This window comes from Sinocyclocheilus rhinocerous, unplaced genomic scaffold (genome assembly GCF_001515625.1).
Source record: "Sinocyclocheilus rhinocerous isolate Xijiao unplaced genomic scaffold, SAMN03320098_v1.1 scaffold1624, whole genome shotgun sequence".
Classification (NCBI taxonomy): domain Eukaryota; kingdom Metazoa; phylum Chordata; class Actinopteri; order Cypriniformes; family Cyprinidae; genus Sinocyclocheilus; species Sinocyclocheilus rhinocerous.
In genome coordinates, this window is record NW_015639527.1 from 996548 (window position 1) to 1017188 (window position 20641).

Genomic DNA, 20641 nt, shown 5'->3' on the forward strand with positions numbered 1-20641 from the left:
ATTATTAATAATAATTATTATTATTATTATTATTAACAAAAAAAAACTAATGGGATCTTTAAATCACACTTTTTAAATGAGTTTTTAAATAAAAAGTATAATTATTAGTTACTGTACAGACCAAAAATTACATTACAGTGCATACTACCGTTTTGCACTATGGTAATAGCAAGACACTTAACTGTGTCTACTTGTAAAAAAAACAAAACAAAAAAAAAACATCAGAAGTGGATTTAAATTGAAGTAGCCTATAGTGTGAGCGAAGAGGAACAATATGATTGTAAAGCAAGGATTTAGAGTAAGGATCCCATGATGTGTGATCCAGCGATATCAGACGTGTCAACCATGAAATGAGAGACACGTCAGCCTGCAAACATGCTTTTGTTGGGCATCGTGTGACAGCGTGGGAGAGCCTTACAGACAGCAACATCAGATGCAAGAGCACATGTATCACAAATTCATACAGAGAGAAACAAACAATCACTACCAGCGGAAATCCGTTTTTAGCCTTAGATGATTTCTTTTCTGGCATGGACACATATGCAGACATAAACACTGAGATTATACAGTGTCACGTAGGGAAAATATATAACATCTTATGTGTTTCCAGCTCTTAAGTGAGTGTCGGGATGGTGTGCGTAACAGGGTTTGATCTTAGACCCACACATAAAGCTCCAGTTGAACTGGCACTAAGTGCCTCGAGTCACAGACAAAAGCAAATCGCCCTGCTGCTGATGAAGAGAGAGAGCCGCTGAAGCCGGCAGAAAAGCAAAATGAAATGTACAGCCATTTATTCCCAGTGGTTAAGTGATTGTAATAGGAGCCAATGCCATTTAAGTGCTTCTTATTTGTCTTATAATGACAGGCCGAACAGCTGATGAACCAATCCACAAACTGGCCAGTGTTACAGCACAGAAGACTGCACCCGTGCACACAGATTTCCCCCATTAACCAGCGTACAATCAACAGTGACAGAAAGGGCACCAGGGACTTGGCTAAACTCTGGGCCTGCCATTGTGATGCTCTGTTTGAACCGATGCCCTCAGCACTTCCAATTACACACATGAAAAAAACCTAACAGATGTACAAACAAAAACGCCTATTTGTTAATCAGCTGTGGAGCTGTTTGAACGCAATGCAACTGTGGCGAAAACTGGCAGCGTAGCCATACGGGCGATGCGACAGTGTTTTGTGGATCTACGTTAAGAGGTATACTACAGTTTAGGGTACAGTTTAATATAAAGTGAGTTATTTCTGAACTAAACGCCACCCATAGTCTTCCACACGCTATGGTTGAGCTTCCTGAAGGTAGTTGGACCTCTCAAATAAATAATCATTTAAAATAAGGAAATAAATAACTTAATTTAGTAAATAATACTATCAATAATATCAGTTATGTTTATTATTTCATCACTTTATCAATTTATACCTATTATTTATATTTAAAAAAAATCTATTTTATCTATCCTAACAAATCACACATAGTAAATCATAAAATAAATGTAGAAGTGTATATAACAATAATAATAATAATACTTTGCATTTCTATATTTATTATTTTATGAATTTTATATTGATATTTTTATAATATAATACATAAGTGCAAACATTATTAATAATAATAATAATAAATGTAGAAGTGTAAAGTAATAATAATAATAATAATAATAATAATACTGCACTGCACTTCTACATTATTATTTATTTTATAATACAGTATAAATACATATATATCATGCATACAATAAATCATAAAAATGTAAATAATAATACTTATTATTATTATTATTTTATTATTTGGTTATGAATAAATAAAAAATAGTAGTTGTAGTAATAGTAGTAGTAGTAGTAGCATTATGATTTATATTATTGTAATACAATATAACATAATATAATTATTTTAAATCATAAATACAGTAAAAAATAAAATAATAAAGGTAGAAGTGTAAAGAAATAATAATAATTCTGCACATCTACATTTATTATTTTGTGATGTATAGCATACATAAATATATAAAAATATGTATATCATGCATATAATGAATCAAAACAATAAAACTTAAAAGTGTAAATACATGCTTACATACATACAGATGTAATTATGCATATTTTCCAACAATATATTTGTTAATTTAGACATGGACATGGGCTAGTGGTCTTGCTACAAAGTTGTGCATGCTAAATTAATGTCATTCTTTTTGTCTGTTTAAGCTTTATGAGTGTGTCATAATATCTTATGGGTCAAGAGGCAGCTCACTCGTGTGCAACATTTAAAAACCGATGGGTAATTTACCCGTCCCTTTCATCATGTTTTGACTTTAATTAAATCAGGCAGAGTTCTCGTTTCCATCACAGTCCAGGACTTTGAATTTGCTCAGCCAGCCAGACACGTCTTACACTGCAGATCTGTGGTGTCCACACAGGACTTAGTCTAGATTATTAGTGTGGGCTAATTGGATTTCAGCACTTTAAGTAGGTCATCCATACAGCACTGGACCCACTGATCTAGTGTCTCGCATGTGTTAGTAGACATGCTCCAATTCAAATCTGTACACTGACTACAAAACAATCTTTGATGAATCTGTTATCGGGGCATGTGTTGTCTTCACAGAAAATGATAAATTCGAAAATTATAATTCAAAACTACTTCAGCAACTCCAACCACCCAAACCTGTTACATTAATACACTACACTACTGAGGCCTAGAGGTCTAACAGCAAAACTTCAAATGGGTTTGAGTACTACAAATCACATTCAGTTGAGCTGAAATTGCCTTTAAATTATGAAAAGGCCTGAGAACTCAAGAATCCTCACCTACACTCAATGAATGCAGAAACCATGACATAATACCCATTATATCATCTCAGTGAAGCCGTCAAGCTTCTTCTAAATCACATTCAGCACACTAAATAATATATAAAATGACTAAACATATTCAGAATCAAACCTTAACCACTAAAGCTAGTCAGATAGCACATCTCAGCCCTGTGAGGTATTGCATTTTACACTGCTGCAAACATTATTAATAATAATAATAATAAATGTAGAAGTGTAAAGTAATAATAATAATAATAATAATAATAATACTGCACTGCACTTCTACATTATTATTTATTTTATAATACAGTATAAATACATATATATCATGCATACAATAAATCATAAAAATGTAAATAATAATACTTATTATTATTATTATTTTATTATTTGGTTATGAATAAATAAAAAATAGTAGTTGTAGTAATAGTAGTAGTAGTAGTAGCATTATGATTTATATTATTGTAATACAATATAACATAATATAATTATTTTAAATCATAAATACAGTAAAAAATAAAATAATAAAGGTAGAAGTGTAAAGAAATAATAATAATTCTGCACATCTACATTTATTATTTTGTGATGTATAGCATACATAAATATATAAAAATATGTATATCATGCATATAATGAATCAAAACAATAAAACTTAAAAGTGTAAATACATGCTTACATACATACAGATGTAATTATGCATATTTTCCAACAATATATTTGTTAATTTAGACATGGACATGGGCTAGTGGTCTTGCTACAAAGTTGTGCATGCTAAATTAATGTCATTCTTTTTGTCTGTTTAAGCTTTATGAGTGTGTCATAATATCTTATGGGTCAAGAGGCAGCTCACTCGTGTGCAACATTTAAAAACCGATGGGTAATTTACCCGTCCCTTTCATCATGTTTTGACTTTAATTAAATCAGGCAGAGTTCTCGTTTCCATCACAGTCCAGGACTTTGAATTTGCTCAGCCAGCCAGACACGTCTTACACTGCAGATCTGTGGTGTCCACACAGGACTTAGTCTAGATTATTAGTGTGGGCTAATTGGATTTCAGCACTTTAAGTAGGTCATCCATACAGCACTGGACCCACTGATCTAGTGTCTCGCATGTGTTAGTAGACATGCTCCAATTCAAATCTGTACACTGACTACAAAACAATCTTTGATGAATCTGTTATCGGGGCATGTGTTGTCTTCACAGAAAATGATAAATTCGAAAATTATAATTCAAAACTACTTCAGCAACTCCAACCACCCAAACCTGTTACATTAATACACAACACTACTGAGGCCTAGAGGTCTAACAGCAAAACTTCAAATGGGTTTGAGTACTACAAATCACATTCAGTTGAGCTGAAATTGCCTTTAAATTATGAAAAGGCCTGAGAACTCAAGAATCCTCACCTACACTCAATGAATGCAGAAACCATGACATAATACCCATTATATCATCTCAGTGAAGCCGTCAAGCTTCTTCTAAATCACATTCAGCACACTAAATAATATATAAAATGACTAAACATATTCAGAATCAAACCTTAACCACTAAAGCTAGTCAGATAGCACATCTCAGCCCTGTGAGGTATTGCATTTTACACTGCACTAGTGGAATCTTGACTGACAAAGCCAATCTTGACTGACAAAACCAATAAAACGTGATATTCATAAGCCAACAAGCCATGTTAGAGGTAAAGGAGAGATTTGTTGTGATGTTTATGAAGTGCCGCTGTCATTGAAGCTCAGAATTACGTTCATTAATATGAATCCTGCGGAGGAGGAGTGTTTCCTCTGCTGTGTAAACGTGATTTCTGAAATCACCTTTTGTCACAACACTAATAAACAGGTGTAAATGACACACATTAGAGAACAGATTGTATTTAACCACTAAATACAGCTGATGATGCTTTGGCACTACTGAGACTGAACAGGTTAAATCTAATTTTCATATTAAATGTTTCTGATTATGAATATTTTAAATTTAACAACATGTAAATATATTCGTTTGGTATCATACTATTAGTATCATACTATTACTTCTACTACTATATCATAGTTTTGCAATGTGCCTTATGCACCTATGCACCTAATGCCTAATTACTAGTGCATTCTAGTTTTGTAGTGGACATTATTGTTTGTAATGCATGATAGTTTTTTTTTTACACTACCTAGTTATACATTTTCCATTCTGTGTAGTGCATACTCATTTTCCACTGCATACACACTATAAACATGCCCCACTCTTTATAAATCCAAAAATAGCCTTGTTTTATAATATTAAAACTTTCAATTACAAAACATACAAAGAGAAATCAACAGCAGGTGACATGCAGCTCTGTATGCATAAACACTCTGATTAGCCAGGATCATTATAATGTTAATGTTAGGTTATGTTACTCAGAAACGCATTCAGGAATGAAAAGCTGCATGCGCAAGTTCCTTGGGTTTTTTGATTACTGCATTATTAGTACATGACAAAAAGCAGGGGGGAGGCATGTGAGGTCTCTCTCCTGGAGTCCTTGCTGATTAAAAGAGCACAGAGAGCTTCACCTCAGCATTGCGGCATAGACAGAGATTTTTGTCTCTTAAACCCTGAGGGCTTCTATGATGTGGAAATCCAAGATTGATTCTAAGTTGTGTGAACTGTTTCCAGGAGACTTGAAAGTGTGAAGCTCCAGTTTGTTGAGAAAAGCCATGGGGTTCTGTTTGAATACAGCATGGATTTCTCAGGTGCGTCTGCGTAAGAAAGTCATGCCTGGCATCAAAAAATAGTGCTTCATAACAGTCTTTGGAACATTCTTACTAGGCTTTGTGATTCTTGGTTCTGCAGCACCAAAAGAGAAACCTTTTTTTTCCCCTCACCCATCTTTCTTGTCAAAAGACAGCAGTAGCTTAAAAGTTAAAGGAGGTCACAGCAGCCTGTCATAACTCTCATTTAAAGCGCTGGATGGGTGAACAGTGCAGAACTGCAGCTACTGCGAGGGGTAAAGAGACTGACTGACGGGACACAGAAGATCAGTCCTTCTCAGGGTTGATGTACAATCTCGCCATCAACACAAAATCAATAGTCTATCATTCTACATGTTCAGCAAATCAGAATTAATTATAGCAGATCAGAAGCTCATGCCATGAAACTACAAAGTCAGGTGTTCCTCCACAGATCTTTTTCTGCCAATCTATATTGAGAGAAGAGTATGGTGAAGGCAGGAAATGATAAGGAGAAAGTGGGGGAATGGGAGCAGATTACGTGGCAGATTTGAACTTGTGCTGCCCCTTTAAGCTCTAAAGCTCAGTGTGTTAACTACTAGACCACGGCTCCAACATCAGCTCTGTTTTCAACATAAAATGTATATATGATGTAACTATTTCTAAGCATGTTTGGGTATATAAAAAGAGCAAATTAAAAATGATCAGCCTAAGATATCAGCTCCATAACTATAGCTGGCATGACATTTCAAGCAGTGACAGCCATCGTCTGCAGTGATATACAGTACTTCACCTAAAACTATTTTAAACAGCACTTTTATCTCACTTTTATAAACTGCACATGCAATTTTATGACATATTAATTGGGAGATTACACTGGGAGACTAAACTAAATATACACTTTCACTTTCATACATTAATATAAATGCTAACCTAAATTATTCAATTATTTTAAAATCAGAAAATAAATAAATAAATTAGTAAACAAAGAAGAATTATGAAGATAATAATAATAATAATAATAATAATAATAATAATAATAATAATAATAATAATAATAATAATAATAATAATAATAATAATAATAATAATAATAATAATAATAATAATAATAATAATAATAATAATAATAATAGTTCTCTGTTATTTCTGATTATAGTCATGATTTACATATTATGATGAATACTATATTCTAAATAAATATATAAAATATATAAAATAATATTATAAATCATAAAATAATAAAGAAGATGTAGAAGATTACGAAAGAAAGAAAGAAAGAAAGAAAGAAAAAAAGAAAGAAAGTTCCTTGGGTTTTTTAATGAATGAACGAATGAATGAATGACACATAAGTTTCTACAATTTTAGAATTTTTGTACTAAACAAACCAGATTATTCTCCTAAACAATGTGTGAGTTACAATTATTAAAGGACTCCAGATATATTTGATTAAATAAACGATCATAATATTAAGTATACAATTAAGGGAAGAAAATAATTAAGGAAGGGATCATGCTTGATATTGCTATTATGTTTTCTCTAAATCCATAAAAGGTCAAGATCCATAATTAAGATACATTAGGCAGCACTGCAAGAAATGTAGCTTTGGTTACAGCATTCAGTGAAAGACAAAATGATTGTGCCATCACTGATATTCCGGACAGGACTAGATTTCTCAGAGGCCCCCCAGAATAGGCAATTTTCTCCAAAATTTTTACGGAATAGTGCGTTTGCATGACCTTTTGAAAAAATATGTCCTAAAGCAAAGCAGAACGCAAGTCCGGTGACATAATATGTATTAAATACCCTCTTCATCTCTTCTTCAGACAGATTGTGAACATCTTGCCGCTTTAATGACAGACCCTCCCGAGAGAAATAAACAAGAGACGGAAATTCTTCTTGCAAATTGCTTCACTTTGTGCGACAGACCCAGTCCCGTCAGCGGACTAAAAATACCCAGCCTCAGGAGCCTTTTTATTCAAGCAAATGAAGGGAAGCAAATGATGATGGTCTATATCTATACATAACATTGATTATGCATGTAATAGACGAGTACAAATGAGTGAGTGATTGGACGTTCAATCAGAACCCTGAACAGAAAAAAAAAAAAAAACATTTGCTTGCTTTTTAATGGCTAATGAACTCTGTCCTGAGCTGTAAAGAAAAAAAAAACATAAATCATAGTTTTTATATCAAATCTGCTGTGCAATCAAATGCTTAGTGAGAGAAATTAGCCCTGTACCCTTGTTACCAGTGACTGTACATTCCTTACCTTCATTTCCATGTTTACGTGTTCATACTGCATGTGTTTAGATGTGTTTGGTGTGTGTTTATGCTCACGCAGTTTTGATTTTGTTAACCTTGCTCTGCAGAGGCGGAGTTTAGACCTTTAAGCATTCAGTGAAACCGGTCTCCCACCTTTAAAGTCTCTGGCTGCTGTCCAGATGCCCAGAGCCACCCCACACACCTGCACTAGCCAGCCCTGAACTGCTCAGCACACTGACGCAATCTGCCAGGATAAAAGTGACATGCTGAAAAGCTGAGTCCTACATCTCTCTCCCACTAGCACGAGCTCTAGGGAAGCAGGTATCAGCCGCTTAGTTCTGGTCCTTGGTCATAAAGTAAACTGCAAACAGCATTCAGGAATTTCTAATAGGTTTGTGTGGGCAAAATATCAAGTCTAAGGAGTGTGTTTTGCTGCGGGGATGCATTTTAAGGATGAAGTGAAGTGCTGGCAACCTGTGCTGGGTAATGCTGTCTGCTGTTGGTCAAGGATCTGAATAATTACAGAAAAGCTTTTGTTGTTTTGAAATGGTCCTAAAATAAGCTTGATGTGTGTGTTATTGTTTCTGTCAAATAAAACAAGATTAAAAAAAACATCCAGAGATTCAATCTTGAATAAAAATCTTTATTACTTGTGTATATATTTTGAAATTTTACAAACCCTTTTAAACTATGTGAGAAAAATATTAAGCGTGATATTATATAGATCATATAATTGTATTTTAAATTGTCATTGCACTGAACCCAAAACAAATGAAAATGTTATCTGCAAAACAAACTTAATTTAATATTTTTTATTATGCCCAATATTAAAGTAATTTTAGATGTACAAACCTGAAGAAAATCATAATACTATAGTTCTTAAAATATAGTAAATTAAATAAAAAATAACCTTAATAATCTTATCCTAGTCAAATTCAGTAAATGTTAACTTTTTATTTTATTTTTACAATTTTCTCTCAACTTTTCCATAGACCCACCAGCACCCCTTCAAGGGTCCTGGACCCCATTGTGAAAACCCCTTATGTAATGCAGTGGCAAGTGACCTTAAAATAGATTCAACAGCAAGCATACTTTATACTTTTAAGTATTGGCCAATACTGGTTTGTCAGTGACCAAATAGCATGGCCTACAGTCAATATAATGCCAATATATACAAGTTATTAAGAGAAAAAGAGACAGCAAATTGCAGATGTGATTACTAGTTGAATCCCTGTAGACTTGTGGGGTCAACAAGGGAAGCTAAGAAAAATGCAATAAGCTTTTTTAATTCCATGAAATGGAAAAAAAACCTTCTTTGAACTTATGACCTACATATCTGAACAGGTAAAAAAAGAATTGTACTCCAAATTTTCCACAATTAAGCACACATTGTAGAATAATTGTTCAGCAGCATCATCTAGCGTTTTCTGGACTGAGAACTGATGTATGTTTTTAAACATCCACCATGGTGAAAAACAAAAAAGCTTCACAAAAATGTAGGGCGAGCTCAATCCAGACTATATGCAGACGGACCATCTCATTTCTCTGACATAGATTGTAATTTTGAGGTTGCGTAATTCGGCACATTTTGATTGCACAAGTGGCCCATCTCTACTCTCAAAGGCAAGTAATGGATACCGAAAACATGCAATTTCTCCAAAAATACAATGCTACTTTTTTGTGGTCAGGAAATGAATCATCTGGGCCAAATTTATAGAGAGAACGTCAGAGCAAAAGATGATGGAGATGTTCGAGAGGAGACTTTTTGTGAATTTATGTTCCAAACAAAAAACTGGAAAAACCGAGGCCAAGTGTGATTACATCCACAGTGTTTTTCTGCCTTGTTTTTGTTTTTCCTTCTCTCGCTCTCTGTCCTCTCAAAGGTTAATGAGTCTGGTGAAAGGAAATGTTCTGAAAGACAGCAAGGTGTTGGGGACCATTTGGTGTGTGGCCAAGCCAAAGAGCCTCCACAATGTCATTATGCCCTGATGGCGTTTCAATCCGGAATGGGTGACAAACAGCTGTCGCTAATGCACTCGCTAACAGATGGATCTAGTCTTTCATCCCCTTACTGGGGCTAGACGCAAGCTCCTTTCAGCCAAAAAAATTAATCAAACTACAGTAGAGGTCCATTCTGCCATTGCGAATTAATTCTGAAATATCAAAACCTTGATTAATCCCGGGTCTCTGAATCGTCTGGATGGTCATTCATTCTGACAGCACCCCATGCTCCTGTCTGGCCCTATGATGGTGGCTCAAATGATTAGGCTTTAATGAGAGACAAGATAATGTTGATGTAAGGTAAAGGAAAGTGGAATTAGACAGATAATGTTGAGCAGCTCGCTGTGAAATCAAATTAGTACCCTCTCAATCTTATCAGCAAGAAGCTTATTTTTTTCCAAAGCAGCAGTCCATTCTAACCTCTCCCGTTTATTCTTTTCTCCGTCTCTGCTGCAGATATTCGCAAAATATCTGATCGTTCAATACGATTCAGTTAATATACAAGAGAGCTTTGAGCCTTCCGCAGGAGTCAGGATATGTGACCGCTAGATATCACAGCTGAGATTTGTGAGGAAAAGTAATGGCAGGAAGTGAAGCTATAAAGCTGATGCATAAACTCTAAAAATATATTTTTAGGACAGATTATTCAGACCCCCTTAAATTTTTCACTCTTTGTTATATTGCAGCCATTTGCTAAAATCATTTAAGTTAATTTTTTTCCCTCATTAATGTAAACACAGCACCCCATATTGACAGAAAAACACAGAATTGTTGACATTTTTGCAGATTTATTAAAAAAGAATAACAAAGAGTGAAAAATTTAAGGGGGTCTGAATACTTTCCGTACCCACTGTATATTTTTAGGACAGATGATATACTACACGTTTGTCAATGCAAAACTGTGTATTACAGCTTTTATTTAGGATCTGAAAAGTTGCAAACAACATTGTGAAGACGTCTTCATAGTATATTATATTACATGTACAACATTATTTCAGAATTGGAAAAGTGATGGAATAAAAGCTTTTAGTGAAACGTGAACTGAAAGAATAGATTTTAACATTTTGTGAAGAAAATGTAAGTTGCTGTGTAGTGGTGATGGGCAACTATCAGCAAGTAATCGAGTCATTCAACTGATTCAATCAACAATACTGATTCATTCAGGAATGTATGTCGCTAATGGCGGCCTAGGCACCATTAGTTGTGGCCTAATGGTTAGAGAGTCGGACTTGGAACCCAAAGGTCTGGGTTCGAAGTCTCGATACCAGCAGAGATTGTAGGTGGGTGGAGTGAATGTACAGCGCTCTCTTCAACACCATGACTGAGGTGAGACTACCAAACCCTCAACTGCTCCCTGGGCACCGCAGCAAAAATGGCTGCCCACTACTCCAGGTGTGTGTTCACGGTGTGTGTGTGTTCACTACTCACTGCTATGTGTGTGAACTTGGATGGGATGAATGCAGAGCACAAATTCAGAGTATGGGACACCATACTCGGCTACACGTCACGTCACTTTCACTTTCTTTAAGATGCATCACAGTTCATTCTGCCATGGTTTTGTTTGGAAATATTTTCATGTTGCAGCAAAAATTGTCAGAGCCGACTGCCTCATGGAAAACACAGGACCCACAGCATTGCTCCCACACTATATGCAAAAGTAAAATAAATAAATAATAAAAATTATAATAAATGCTTCATCACACTTGATCTTTTCATGGTTTAATTATTATCCGATCAGTAAAAACACATCAAGTACAAACTCCCAAACAACAGCAAAACTAGGTGTTAAACGATTAGCATATCACAGTTCAAATTGCATTTACTTAATAAATAATCAAAATGTGATTGTTTGACCACATAATGCAGCCCCAATAAACACAAATCCACAGAGAAAGAGAGAATATTGGATTGATCTGCAGGTTAAACCTGGTGTACTCTTCAGAAATTGCAGGGATTTGCTTCTATCCACCAGCATTTGGGAGGCTGGTGATAACGACAGCAGATATATCAGGTGTCAACAACAACAGACAAACAAGTGGCTGGAAGATAATATCACAGAAGACTCAGTCAGGGGCACTCCTCCTGCATGGGCGTTCTCCCGGAACCGTCATGAGGTGGTACGAATGTTTTCACCACCTACTAAAATGAGGTGCATCTCAGAGATGTTTTTTGTTCCACATTGAGAGTGAAAATGCCGGGAGAGAGGAAATTGGCTGCTCTGAGTTTCAACAAGTAGCACAAGGCCTTCGTACCAGCTCTCGGTGGTATTAACAAGCTATGAAAGCAGCACACCAATAAATCAAAGGGCTTTCAACAACCACAAGTGGAAAAGTGAGTGCCTTTCCCATCCACTAGACTCTAAACCTACAGGTGCAGGTGACTACATTCAAACACCAAGGTCCAGGATTAATTAAGTCTAATTCTTTAATATAAACCACTTATCTTACTCCTCAATCAGAGTTCTTGATGTAGGCTGGACGTATCTACTCAGCTTTAAAATAGCAAGGTTGGCAACTGTGTCCAGAGAGGAAGCAGTGTGTTGAAATTCATTAAGTTCGACAAGTTTGGCTTGCGTTTCGATTGTTGGTTTATACCCTATAGTTTTTCTTTTTTCTTTTCTTTTTTCTTTTCATATGATACAGTTCATTTATTTTTTGCAACAAACAAAACAGGCATTCGTTATTGTCATCCTAGTCCCTTTCCTAACAGATTTTCAAACATTGAAATCACAACACTCAAGGGAAAACAGGTTTTACTCACTGCACATCTGAAGCTAGGATTTAAAGTCTCACAGCACTAGTGAATTCATGCTTCTGTTGTATTCCTCATTAACTTGCTTTCTTTTAATTGCTTAAACCATCCTAAAATCTTACTGACCTGTCATCTGTGACCTGTAGTTTCCTCACAACCACATTTTCTCATATGCACATTTGTTAATGAGCGTTATTTTCATAACATACGTAACATTCACAAAAATGTTTATTTTAATTGTTACTTGTGTCTTTTCTTTGTTGTACTTCTGTAGCTCATGAATTTCACCTTTTAAACAATAACAGTCCTCCTCTTTGTCTTCCAGCCAATAAACTGCCATATACCATAATCCTCTCCAGACAGTTCGGCACTTCAACGCCCACTCACTGCCCTCAAACTCCCTCAATTTTTGTCACATAATTCTGTAAGAGGGCTTTAATTTAGCCTTTGCCGTTGAGGACCTACGCAATGAATCTTATTTTAATGTAATGCCCTTATGTTTTTGGCCTAAGAGTAATTGGAACTGCCAGAGTTCGTTTTCTGCTAATGTTCACCTGAGGGGGAGATATGACTGAAAACATCACCTTGGGCGGTCGGGTATGATGACACCAATAACTGCAAACTGTGCAGCTGTCACAATGACTGGCAATGCATCAGTGAAACTGCTGCACCCATCGTAGAATTTAGGTTTATAACTTTGGTGGAATTTTAAATAAGCCAATATATTTGTGGACAGGTTTAATTTAACACTCAAATACAGGAAGCTGGAAGCATGCCTGCAGGAAACAACATTTTTTATCAAACATTACATGAAATAACCAAGATTTGTTCCAACTTACTGTAGAATGAACTGCCATATTACTAAAATCAAGACAGTCACATTTGGAACATTTAGGAATTGTTTAGGGAACATTCAGGGAATGTTTAGGGCATGCTGACTGCATGAATCTACATTTTGAAGCTAAAAAATAGAGTAATTAATTAAAAATAAGTGGTTCAACGAATCACAAAACTCGTTTTTTTTTTACCGTTTTTTAGTCACGGATCAGATCTTTTTTCTGATCAGTAAGAAAAAAAAATATTTCAGTGTATATTTCAGTTTCCTTTCCATTTATTACTTAAAGCTAAGTACTTCTCCGATACCACAGCTAAAACTACTAACCTAACTAAGAAAGTTCAAACATGATTAAAGTCAAGTGAACAGCCAGTAAAAAATAAGAACAAAGCATAGATAAATACAACAGAACAAAGTTATAAATAAAATAAATTTGGTAGTATTCAGGTACAGAAATTTAATAATTACGTGTAAAATAACAATGCATAGAGTTCACTGTATAATTTAAATATAGATTCATCTAAAAACACAGTCAAAGCTATGTTTTGTTGTTTGATGAGCATTAATGCCAGCAGCAGGTATTTAAACGCTGTTGTCCCTTTAAGACCTGACGCTCAGATCCAATATAATGATACACATCCTATTTCTTTCTCAGCTGTTTTCTATAAGACATAACTGACTGTGTTTATCAGAACGACTGTCGAGATGGGTATTTTGTCATAATTTTATGTGAATGTGTCTGTTAAAACGCAAGGAGATGCAAAAGAGAATTCAGCTCGGTGTTCGCATGCTGTTTGAAACCTTGTGCCTTTCTGCGTGTGTGTGCTTCATGTGTGTGCAGCTGTGCAAACATCATAATGGGACTTTTTGAAATACCAGACCCTATACTTCTCCTCAATTTTAATATTTTGCCAGCAAATCAGTTTTTTTAAATATATTTTTGTACATGGCTTATATGGCTTACTGCTTGCATCTGTCAAAACAGATGTTTTGTTCACGCATGTCTTCACTGTGTGCAACAGAGATTATCATTGTTTTTAAAGATCTATTCCTCAATGCATCTTTCCAATTTTATCATACAACCCCTCACTGGTTTAATGTTTAATATTCTCAGCAAACAGCAGACATTGTGTATCAAATACACTGTCAATCAGTCATCTCCATTAGTAAGTTTCTCTATCCCTGCACAGAGGTTAAGCTTTATTAAAGTTGGTGTAATCCTGTTAGTCATGACAATATCCTAAAGGTTACTAGTTCATGTCCCTTCTTTAAGACATATGACAATCCAAAACATTAGTCACCAAAATAACTAGCCTGGCCTTTTGTGTGCAACACAAGTGCCCCAACATATACAGTAGACATGTTTTCCTGTCATTACTGGGATTTTCACTGACGTCTATTGTTTTTACTCTTAGTGATATTATCTATCCTCTAACCCTAAACCCTTACAGAAAAGTTTCTGCATTTTTACACTTTCATTAAGACACTGTTTATTATGTTTATTAAGTTGCTTTCCTCACTGAAGTTGTTAGCTAGTCCCCACAATGTAGCTGAATCCAGGTTTTATTTTCCCTGTGGGGACATTTGTTCCCCCCAATATAGGCAAAAGTTGACATACACACACACTTTTCCTTAGCTATGTATATTGTTTCCAATTGAGGACATGCCCAACGGGAGGTTTTGTCACATTTACCTCACTTTGGGGGACAGTTTTATTTACAAACTATAGCTAAGTACAAACACACAGAACACAATAAGCTACTTAATAAAAGTGAAACACACACAAACTGCTTAAAATAATTATTTACATAAGTAACTCCTTTAGAAGTTTCCTTTAGAACATAAAGTGCAAAGTACTTGGGAACTACTGGGCCTCAAAGAAGGTAATGCACTACATTTGAAAACAGAACAAAATGGCTCAATGTCTTCAACTGATAAAAAAAGATTTTGTGGTGAAGTAAATACTACTGAAAAACAAATGTAATTTCTAAATTAAATAATTTAGTTCAGGCAAGAATTAAAAAAAATAGTAAATTCTATATTAGTACTCAATTTAAGCTTGTAGAAATTAAAGTTTGAAATTATAAGTATATTTACTTGGAATTGTTTGTTATGTTTAGAAAGATTCTTTAAGTAAATATCAAAGTTATGATCCTGTTGTTCCCATCATGCACTGGGGCATGAATAATTGGTTAAATTTTTCACTGTTTTCGAGTTCTATTTAAACTGTTTTATGGTTGCTTTTGTTGTTAGGTTTAGTAACTTGCTGTTTTGTGACATCTGGAGTTCATTTTCTACTCAAAATGACCCATTCATACTCAAACACTATCCACACTGTATTGTGTACCAAGTATTGAGGTCTCTGTGTTCATTTGGGTAATATTGAGTAGACATATCTTAAAAAGGATAACAAGCCATCTACTTGCTTACTTACATGTTTGTAAGTAAACTACATGCTTTAATAGCATGTTTTTTTAAGTGCTACATTGTTTGAGTAAAGTTTACAAACCGTGACTGAGTGAATTGTACTTCAGTATTGCAGAATAAACTTCAAATAATTAAATTACTCATCAAACTCTATCTGGCCACGTTAAATTTCCTTATTTCCTTTGCTAATTTTACATAAATCAGTTAAGTAGATTTTATTTCATTCCATAATTAAATTGTACTTAAAAAAATATGTGTGCAAAAACTTGCAAAAGAAAAATGAAGTATACATTTTACTTATTGTTTTTTTGTTTCGTTTTTTCTTCAGTGCACTGACATTTTTGATGCATCCTTCTGACTTTTGGCTGCTTTATAAGATAATTTATTCTAATATTTTCAGCACTGTGCAAATGTTCAGGTCATTGTGTAATTAAACATTTGTTTCAGTCCATTTAATTTGCCACAAAAACACAATTTTATCAGTTTTCATATCAGTTCTTCTCAAGTTTTAACTTCATGTTCTTCGTAAATTCAAAGAGGCTGAAAAAGTGCAATGAAATGCAGGTTGTGAATTTAATTAAAAAATTAGTGCAGCACTTAAACTTATGGTTTCAATTATACTGGGTTAAAATAGTTTACACTCCGTGCACCAAAACTTATAATAAAGAATAACATCAAGCACATTTAACTAATGTTGACTTAACTAACTAAGCCATTTTACCCTATAATATAAACTGATAAAAATCAGGTGACAAACGTGATGAACCGACATGCAAAACACTTGACAGTTCTGATGCTCTTTTCACGCAGGACACTGGAACATGACAGCATGATAAATGCACAACCATCACCGCCTACCTGAGGAAGAGCGTCTCTCCTTGTCTGATGGTGATATTGTCCATCTGTTTGTTATCGGATTGGGATTCTCCCTGACTGCGGACAGGCAGACCTGCGGGGAGAAGGAACAGTAGTCTGAGACTCATCACCACACACCTCCTCCAGGACGCCGCGCAGTATCCACACACAACCATCTTCATCTGCGGACTGGAAATCCGTTCACAGTAGTCCAAAAGAGAAACGCGTTAGTTAGCCATTACAGTTCATCGGTTAATCCAGATTTCCTCCCCAGGTAGACAGCAAAATCCCTCGCGGACAGAGCGCTTATCGATGACCGCGCCGTGCCGTCGCCATGGAAATGGGGGGGGGGGGTAATAAAATAACCTATGAATGAAATGTACACTTTAGTGGTGCCCTCAATCGTTCTCCTATCCTATTGCCTTTAATATCCGAACTGAAAATCCACCTTTTTCGCTCACTGACCCGCTGTCTCAAACTTTAAGAAGTCGAGAGCGAATGAACCTGCCAAAATGTCTCTCCAGCTGCGCGTGAATAGATATGGAGAGTGTTTGTGGTTCCTCAGTGCAGTACAGTATGAGTATACACAGTCTTCTTAAACAAAAATAAAAGAAGAAAATAAAGTCTCCCTCCAGTGGGACCGTTGCTCGGTTTTCTTTTAGAGCCTGCTGGGCTGTAGATCAGGCACAAGTTGGAAAAGGCGCGCGCTACTGCCATGTAGTAGCAGTGGCAGACGCGTCCTCGCGCCGGGCAGTAGGCTACAGCGCCAAAAACTGCGCGCAAATCAGCGGCTATTGTGTGGAGTATAATGCAATGCGTGAGCGACATTCATTGATTGCCTTGTGGATGCAGCCTCTGCCATTCAACACCACTGTTCAAATAGCCCTCGAGAGAGAAAATTGAGCTTTGTTGCACAAAATCACAAATCAAATAACCCATATTTTTGAGGACTGAAAGGAATGATGTCTAGACAGAGAGGATGACAGGAAAATTGTAGTACAAAATCAAGGGTGTCACGCAGCTACTTTTTAAGAGATTGTTTTGAAAATCTAAACTACTTCTTGTTAACATGGCTGTTTAAACTACTCATTCTGAGTAGGTATTTCATAAATATTCAAAAATATACAGGTGCATCTCAATAAATTAGAATGTCGTGGAAAAGTTCATTTATTTCAGTAATTCAACTCAAATTGTGAAATTCGTGTATTAAATAAATTCAATGCACACAGACTGAAGTAGTTTAAGTCTTTGGTTCTTTTAATTCGAGTTTCACAATTTGAGTTGAATTACTGAAATAAATGAACTTTCCACGACATTCTAATTTATTGAGATGCACCTGTATAAAAAGGAAAAACTTCAAAAAAGTCGCCTCAAAGCATCTATCTATCTATCTATCTATCTATCTATCTATCTATCTAGCACAGGGCCTCGCAGGAAAAGTGACAGCTGACTTGATGTAAAGCCAATAGTTTTAAAGTTTTTGTCCTTCGAAAAACTATTATAGCTAAATATCTAAAAGTCAGACTATGTGTATCATGATGATGTATTATTCTGCTTGTTAAAAATGTAGTATGCAGTAGAGCTTACAATCACTGTCGGGCGGAAACCTCGTAGCCTATAAGTTCAAAACCGCTACTTATCAGGAAATGCAAAAAAACCTGCTATATAAGGCTTATATAGTCATTATATTATTAACACCAAAATCAAGCTCAAGTGGAGTTGATTTTTAACCAGCGAATGTCGGACATCTATATGTTTTGAGCGTCATATTAGAACAGACACAATTTTAAGCCAGCCAAACTGGTCAAATTAATAAGTGCATCGCATTATGTTTTCATCAATTTACATGTTATAAAGTTTATTGGAGCTCATGTTTTAAAGACGAAATGCTACGCACAGTCTTTTTAATTAGTACTTTCTATGACTGACGACAAATGCTAGATACTCTGCTCCTCAAATTCATATATATGGGCATAAGACACTCCGCTCCTCAAATTCCTTAGCATTTATATATGTAGTGTTAATTGAAAACGCTGTACATATTCAAACAACCATTTCTTTATTTACCCTTGCATTGCAAACAAGCAGAGACAGTCCAAAATGTCTTCATTGGTTAAAGCTGCAGTCCGTAAGTTTTGCCTCTTTGTCGCCATCTCTGTTTGAAAACCTGCAATTGCAGCTGTTTGCAGAATTATCTTCCTTGCGTGGGTTGTGCGGCGGCACAGCTCCAGCGCGGATGAATCTAATGTTTTGAGGACTTTTTAATACATTTAATTCGTTAAATATTTGCTAAACCCACAGACAGACGTAAAGAGTGACCAACAGTAATGAAAGATGAAAAAAATCAAATAAAAATGAGCATGTGCGTGTGACCGTGTTTTTTACGCATTCATGTCAGTGAGCACGGCAACACACGTCAAGTTCGTAGACAGCTTTTACTCATTTTAAAATTCTAATTTTGGCCGCCTCTGAAATGGTTCAAACCATAGACATTACCTGGGAAGCTCAAGAAAATACACTAGAAATCCGTGTTCATTACAGTAACCCCTCCACCCCCACCCAAATTGCAGAGGGCCTCGCACCTCAACTTCGCACAGGGCCCATAAGATACTACTTTTAAAAAACATTAAAACCTTTGTCTAGCAGTGTATAGATATATTCAGACAAGTCAAAGAGTGATTTCTTCTACAACATTTTAACCGTAAACCCTTTTTACCTATACAATAATCATGCAACTTAAGGCTGGAATACACTACACGATTTTTGCACCAGTTTTCCCCTGATTTGCAGTCTGGAGAAGCTGATGCTTGTTGCCTAAAGTCAGAGCCAGTCTGCAGATTTGAGTTGACAGATTTCCATCCATTCAGAGGATATCAAACATGTTTGATATTTTAAGCTGAATTTAGAAAACATATTGTTTTCATTTGTCATGTGTCTCCTATCAACAAGGTGCACATTTCTGCTTGAGTTTATTGTGATCGGAACAACTTTAAAGTCTGGTAGTGGATGATCCCCAGTCGTTTAGTGTATGATGGTCAGTTTTTCTTCTGTGACTATTACAAAGTCGGTAAGTATATGATGCCCTGTTTTAAAATCTGTTCAGATTTTAAAAGTCGTGCAGTGTATTCCAGTCTTTAATTTTAGAATATAAACAATTTTTTGGAAGTTGCCTCAAAGCATTTGAATGGACATAATGCTTCTGTACAAAATTAAATGTCCAGTATTTCATAAGTATTCTCAGAGACACATGCTTCCACTTTCTACCATCAGTCATAAGTAATCAATTCACTCAAGACAGCAGCACTTATTTCATAACAAGCTTCACTTCCTATAGAAGGACAAAAATGCCCAGAGCATTTTAAGAGGAGCAATTCAAGAAACACAACATATTCTCTAACCTCTCAGACAGATGGTCCCTCTCTGCAAGTGTGGCAATGTGTCGACACAGATCACTCTAGAGATCCACATTCAACGTGACAGTGGCCTAAACAACTGCATGCAGAGTAGTTGGTTTCTGAACAGAAATGAGGGTCATACAAGACTCTTCTTTCATAAAAATGTACTAAGTGGTGAGTGAAGCATACACAGGGCATTTGTGGATGACTCATTTTTCTGCAGTGTTAAAGGTTGGGTGAATTTATTTAGCAAAAGCATTGAACTGCTAACCCAATCTCATGAAAGTGCGTATAAATAGTATGCCAAATAAAAATTTAAACTCGTGGTATTGATACGCAAAAATGGACTTTGGTGTGTATATGCTACACGATGGGTAGGTTTAGGGTTGTGGGGTAGATGCGTATCATATGCACGCGAAAACTGCGTATTATATGCACGCCAAACACGCGCGTATCATATACACGCCAAAGTCCATTTTTGCGTATCAATACCATGAGTTTTCGTTTTTATTTGGCGTACTATTTATATGCATTTTCATGAGACCGGGCTCTGAACTGCCATGCCTTCTATCTATCTATCTATCTATCT

The 20641-nt window shown here is 35.6% G+C and overlaps 1 protein-coding gene across 8 annotated transcripts in view; it reads right to left on the reverse strand.

Annotated features, from left to right (window-relative positions):
- The window catches only part of LOC107751396 (opioid-binding protein/cell adhesion molecule homolog), a 306488-nt gene that overhangs the window by 64044 nt on the left and 221803 nt on the right, over positions 1 to 20641 (reverse strand). For 5 of the 8 annotated variants that reach the window (XM_016567121.1, XM_016567120.1, XM_016567118.1 and 2 more), the window contains exon 1: positions 16661 to 17082. In XM_016567121.1, coding sequence (XP_016422607.1) covers positions 16661 to 16839 — 179 coding nt within the window. In that variant the 5' untranslated portion in view covers positions 16840 to 17082. Of the gene's footprint in view, positions 1 to 16660; positions 17083 to 20641 lie in introns of those variants that run through there. The other 3 variants (XM_016567119.1, XM_016567123.1, XM_016567122.1) reach the window with 1 other exon arrangement.